General features: G+C 39.6%; 1 protein-coding gene across 1 annotated transcript; it reads right to left on the bottom strand.

Moving 5' to 3' along the window:
• Positions 1–1,252: 1,252 nt before the first annotated feature.
• LOC116180019 (putative G-protein coupled receptor F59B2.13) lies at positions 1,253–1,745 on the bottom strand. The gene is made up of 2 exons (XM_031499840.1): positions 1,591–1,745; positions 1,253–1,499 (listed from the first exon to the last, which is right to left on the bottom strand). Exons 1-2 carry the CDS (start codon positions 1,713–1,715, stop codon positions 1,253–1,255), a joined length of 372 nt encoding a protein of 123 aa, XP_031355700.1. The 5' UTR covers positions 1,716–1,745.
• Positions 1,746–6,255: the final 4,510 nt, after the last annotated feature.

Consider the following 6,255-nt stretch of genomic DNA (forward strand, 5'->3'; position numbering starts at 1 on the left):
TTTTCTTATAGATGTGGCCTGTAGAATCCATAATTTCAAACAGTTCCAAGATTGGGCTACTAGTTCAAAAGTTACAGCCCTTTGAATTTTCTTTCGAAATTGGTTTCTAGTCTATAATTTTTGATTGAGAAGTCTGATCGAAAAAGTACGAATTGTTTTGGATTCTACGCACCAAAATTAATAAGAAAAAGTGTTTTCCCCAGAAATTTTGGTGTAGTCGATTTTTGGTAAAAAAGGAAGGTTATACACTGCCTTTTTTTGAGCCCCGAAAAAAAAATTCTCAGATCGACCCGGAAAAAAAAAATTTTCTTATAGAATGTGGCCTGTAGAATCCATAATTTCAAACAGTTCCAAGATTGGGCTACTAGTTCAAAAGTTACAGCCCTTTGAATTTTTTTTCGAAATTGGTTTCTAGTCTGTAACTTTTGATTGAGAAGTCTAATCGAAAAAGTACGAATTGTTTTGGATTCTACGCCACCAAATCCATTCTCAGCGTCCATGTACGCCTTTCTCACCTCTTACACTCAAATACTGCATGTCCTGGAGTGTCTGTATGCCCGAGATCCGCAAAGGTGTCGTCCCGTCCCCTTTTGAATCTGTATGTCGATCGTGGCTAAATTTCAAAAGTTATTTCGAAAAAAGTTACGTAAGTGGCGACATCTCAACTAAACTTATAATACTATAAGGTGCAAGTTAGTGTATCGACTACGAAGGAGATGGCGCACTTGTACTTTAGGCTGCTGGGGTGTTGCTGGGGGGTATTCCATACCCCCCATACCCCCCGGTACTACATTCTTCTCCAAAAACTTCCGTCCTAAGGACCACTTCCTACCCCACACAGACTTCTGGTGTTACATATAGGTGTCAGAAGCAAATACTTCGGGGATGAATGTAAAACGCCCGGGGATATGAAAAAAAGAAAGGTTCATTTTTTGACAAATTTAGTTAGAGAAAGCTGAAGTAACGTCTGAAAAGAGAAATGAACCTTATGCAAACATTCTCAGTAATTCGAATGGCTCCGATCCAAAACCGCTCAAAACGTGGAACGATTAATTTACGACCGTAAACAATTTTTGGCAGCACAATCGAAATTGAACTTAGGTATGTATCCAATTTTATTGCCTCTTTGGTAGAAGAGGGAATTTGAACTAATTCTGGGGACGGTGTCGTCGCATACTTCGCATTTCGTTTCGTACATGGCATTGATCATCCCCAGCATGTCCAAAATCTTACGGCATTGTTTTGGAAATCGTCACCTTGGCGGTCGGCCAAAGTCAATCGCGAAAATAAAATTGACACTTGACATGGGGCGAAAATACTCACTTGCCGCATCGCAAAGCCAATGGCTGATCCCGTAGAACCTCCAGTAGAGCTCGAATTTGTGATCGTGAATGTTGGGGTAGTGCGTGAAGGACAGGAGAAGCACGAAGAGCAGATAAATTAAATCGGCGACGGCCAAAGCTGTCAGATACGCATTCGTCGAACTTCTCATCCGACGTCTGTAAATAAACACAGCGTTAATTTTGTTTATTCAATTTTATTCGGTGCAGTAAAACCGATTTACTGCCCGTTTTGTTTGGACTTACTGACCTCGTCAGGACGATTATCGAAAGAATGTTTCCAGCGGCGCCGATGCAGACCAAAATTGGCACCACCACTCTCTGAATCCAAAATCTCGATTGATCTCGGAACACGTAGGTGTCCGCTTCGCTCATTTTGGCTGAAAACAAAAAAAAATAGGTCGAGGAGTTCTTCAAGCTTTTTGCACACTGTTATAACTAACTCTGGGCCATGGGAACTAGAGACTGTGGAGAGAAAGGAAACAGTACAACTCTTGTGCATTTTTTTTTACCCGAAATAGCTTTTGTTTTGACATCACCAATGGATATATTTCTTGCAGTCGCCCTTTGTGAGTACCCTCTTCCGACAATCCGTTCTTGAGGCATAGGGACATATACCCGATCACGATAAGAGGTCGAGGAGGAGGGCTATGGTTGGTAGAAATTAATTCCTTTCGTTAAGACCTTTCATTAGAGTACCATGAAGGATAAAACTAGTTCCACTCCCCCCCCCCCCTCGCCCTCCACACCGTACTTTGATAAGAGGACAGATAGAAGGGCAGTAGTTGGTAGAAAACGGTTCCTTTCGTTAAGACCTTTAATTAGAATACAATGAGAGATAAAATTACTTTTTAACCCCCCCAGGCCCCTTCGCTCACTGATTTCGAAGAAGAGTCGCACGGGAAAGTTATAGTTTGTTACGAACCAATTTATTTCGATGAGACCTTTCATTTGAATACCATGAAGGGTAGAACATGTGTTTACCCCCCCCCCCCATTTTCTAAAGTTTCACTTGGCACCACTAAAGGCATGCGTATGCAAAATCTGAGACCAATTGGTTGTTTTCAATTAACCCGAGTTTGTTTAAATCGGCTCAGCCGTTTCGAAGATACAGGGTGTTCTTTACGGAAACCTTTGAATACCCCCCACCACTTCATTTTTAGAGATACAGGAAAAATCGTCAAACAAAAAAGGTTCAGGTCAACTTCAAAGACCGGACATTTTTTTGTTAGGTTAATATAGCAGAATTCACAGAAAAATCACTTTTTTAGATTCCAGATTGCAGTTACGCCCCCTAGCAGTCATTGCTGAAACTTAAAAATATTTTCCAGGTTTTTCTCGTGGCCGTTTTAGTAACAAATTTTTTTACCGCAAGCCTCTACAATGGACAGGTTCCCAGATACAGTACCTCGCATTCTTATTTGGCCACCCTGTACAACCGGGGGGTCTCGGGGCTATGGAATACCCCCCAGAAAAAAGAAAGATTTAATGTTCATTTCTTTACACATATTAGTTCTTGTGGGAGCTGGGGGGGTATTCCATACCCCCCAGACCCCACGGTTTTGCATGCCCCCCCAAAACGTTCAGCCCTAAAGGACTCTGTTATAGTTTCTCATAAAGAATACCGAGTCTTCGTTCCCTAATGAGTACCTCTATCCCACACAGGCTTCTGGTGTTACGTTAGAAAGCCATTTTCTAAAAATTGTGATACAAGTGCCAAAATCACTAAACATTTTGGGGAAGAATGTCCAACCGGGGGGTTTGGGGGGTATGGAATACTTCCTAGGGAAACGAAGGACTCAATAATCATTTCCTTCCACATACCATGAGATCTTCGGGGTGCAGAAGAGGTGTAAAATACGAAATAATTTATTAGAAAACGGGATTATGTTCTCCTAATACCAATTTCTTTTCCTGAAATTGACTTGCCCGGAACATGGAAGTATAAAAGTGCTGTAGCACATTAGGAAACGCGGTTCTACGTATGATGTTCTCCTAATTCAAGTTTCTACTTTAAAAATTAATTCATCAGGAGCACAGAAATACGGAAGAGGTGTAAAATACGTAGTACTTCATTAGCACCTTTTCACATATTATGCTCTCCTTTTATAAATGGGTAGTTGTAGGGTAGTCCTCCGACAGACGTTTCTTTGAGAAATGGCTGTATCAATGTTAAAAAAAAACCAAATAAATCACTGGCAAACATACGAATTTCTCTGCTAAAGATGTTTGTGTCAGGGTGACAGAAACAAATAGGCGATGAACATGCAAAACAATTTATTGGCAACTACAGTTTGGTGTGTTGTCTGTTCCTTACATGAATTCTTCTTTATAAATTGTACTAGGATCACAGAAAGAATAAATAGGCCAACATTTCTTTACATACCCCCGTTCTTGTACTAGGAAAACAAAATAGTATAATTAGAGGGATCATTTTTTTCAAAATACTAATTTGTTTATTAAAAATTGTATCAGTATCAGAGAAACAGGAGATTTGAACATTATATTCTCCTGTTACACCACGACTTAGAAACAGTGAAATAGAAATCTAGACAACGCATTGCGTTGCAGTTTCCTTCGCGTACACCTTCTCATGTGTCATGATCTCCTGTTACGAATCTTTGATAAGTCGCTAAGCAGGAGCGCAGAAACCCAAAAGTTGTAAATGAGTAACAAATTATATTTATATTTATTATTATAATTAGAGGGATCATTTTTTTCAAAATACTAATTTGTTTATTAAAAATTGTTGTAGCAGTATCACAGAAACAGGAGAGGTGAACATTATATTCTCCTGTTACACCACGACTTTAGAAACAGTGAAATAGAAATCTAGACAACGCATTGCGTTGCAGTTTCCTTCGCGTACACCTTCTCATGTGTCATGATCTCCTGTTACGAATCTTTGATAAGTTGCTAAGCAGGAGCGCAGAAACCCAAAAGTTGTAAATTAGTAACAAAATTTATTTATGTTTATTATTATTGGCAAGCACCTCCTCTCGTGTTGTTCTCATAATACAATTCGTACATTCAAAATGGCTGTATCAGAATCACAGAATTTAAAAAATGGGCAGTTTTTCTTTAATATCACCTGAATGCCATTGACCTGCAGTTTAATTGGTGGAAGTTTCTTGACAATCAGTCAGTTCAACGGTCGGCTGAAGGGTCAAAACTGATGTGAAGTATTAGGAGGTCATGAAATTCGTGATGAAATCTGCAAAACTAGATCTCTTGCGAAGGTTTCGCTATTTTCAACGGAGATTAGGATCGTCCTTTGCCCAAAAACCTCATCGTAAAGTGGGCACTCGAGCGCGTTTTGGCTCCGAGAACGTTCCTACGTATCTACCTATTAATAATGTAATTTATGGCATCATTTTGTCGCATTGTGTACGCGGTTATTACTTGCGAAAGTTGGCACGCGACCAGAGTCGTGTTTTTTTTTATTTAAATGCCTTGGTGACTACTAACCGCGAATTGTTGTTCGAAGAATTAAATGACGTTCGCTTTGCATTGGGAAGGAGGCGCCACCGGAGTCGGTGCAACGTCGTCGGTTCCGATGTGTCCTTTACCTTTTAAGTGCAAGGCCGGTTGGCATACGTTCGCCATTTGTTTTTGGACGAACCGGAGCTTCTAAATATAAACCCTTAGATCTAATTTTGGGATCAATTTTTTTCTCAAAATGTGAGAATTCTTAATCGCTCCTGTCACATTATAATTTATATAAATATCTATAGTCGCGCTCCGGTTCCTTATTCTTAATAGTTCCAAAAAACTTGGCCAGAAATAAAAGTTACAACTTACGAAAAATAGTAACTCCTTCCTGGACCCTAAACGACGATTGTTCCGAAAATACAAACGCTATCATCATGCGCTCCTGATAGCAAGTTTCCTGTTTAGATCATATTAGGATCTCAAGAATGGAAGAAGGTGTGATCTCGTGTTGTGCTCTACATGAGTCCCTTTCTCTTTCAAAAACTGATGTATTAGGATCGCAGCAAAACTAAAAAAAAAGAATAGAAAATAGGGAATAATTCATCACGCACCATGTCATGCCCTCCTAATTGCAATTGTCATATCAGGATCGGAGGAAGGTAGAAATGTTAAAGGCAATCGCGTGAATTGCGTTGGTTCCGTATAGGTTTTTCTGGTGGGCAACCGATTAGGAATTCGTGGTTGTTTAAAATGCGGCGAATTAATTTTTTTTACAATCGTGCAAACTGATAATGGACGTTATATTTGCGCGCAATAAAGTATTCTACGCGTGCGTTGCGTGATTCAAGCTGATGAAATGTTAACTTGGAAGTAATTAATCAACAAAGACGCACCTTGACATAAAGAAGGCTGAAGCTGTATGGATCCCGTAAGGAAATCTCTTCAATCTACGTATTAAGTACGCTGTCTGAACCACCTCATGTGACGAGATATGGATTCAAATTCTACTTTTTTTCTAGTGCAATGTAAATAAAAGATGCTGGTCTACTGTTGGTTTAAGGGGACGCTGGTCGCAGAAATTTCGTTGGTTCCGTTTTTGCATTAATATAAATAGAGACGCGCAAAGATGAAGACGCGGTATATGCTAAATATTTCGGAACTATTTCGTATTTAAAATGACCTGAACCGAGTTCCGACGGAAAAAATTATGTGATTTCCATAACAACGATACAATAAAAAAAAGTTGACGTGGGTTTTGCACCGGGAATTCCCATTGCGGCTACGATCGTGGCGAAGATAGTGACCGTTGCTTGAATGAGTTGCATTTTTTTCCTATTGTCAACGCCGTTTAGTTTATCATGTCAGAATCTGCAATTACCAAGAGGGCTAACCTTGACCTAGGGTAATTACTCATCAGGATTTAAATCAATTTTTGGTTTTCCTCTTTCTATAGTTTATTTTTCTAATTGTTTTCTTGTAATCA

The sequence above is a fragment of the Photinus pyralis genome, unplaced genomic scaffold, assembly GCF_008802855.1.
Source record: "Photinus pyralis isolate 1611_PpyrPB1 unplaced genomic scaffold, Ppyr1.3 Ppyr1.4_LG9, whole genome shotgun sequence".
Lineage (NCBI taxonomy): Eukaryota > Metazoa > Arthropoda > Insecta > Coleoptera > Lampyridae > Photinus > Photinus pyralis.

Coding starts and splice junctions, on each gene's coding strand:
- LOC116180019 (XM_031499840.1), bottom strand. CDS start 1,715: ATGAGCGAAGCGGACACCTACGTGTTCCGAGATCAATCGAGATTTTGG. Junction 1,500..1,590: donor TCGATAATCGTCCTGACGAG/GTCAGTAAGTCC, acceptor GTTTATTTACAG/ACGTCGGATGAGAAGTTCGA.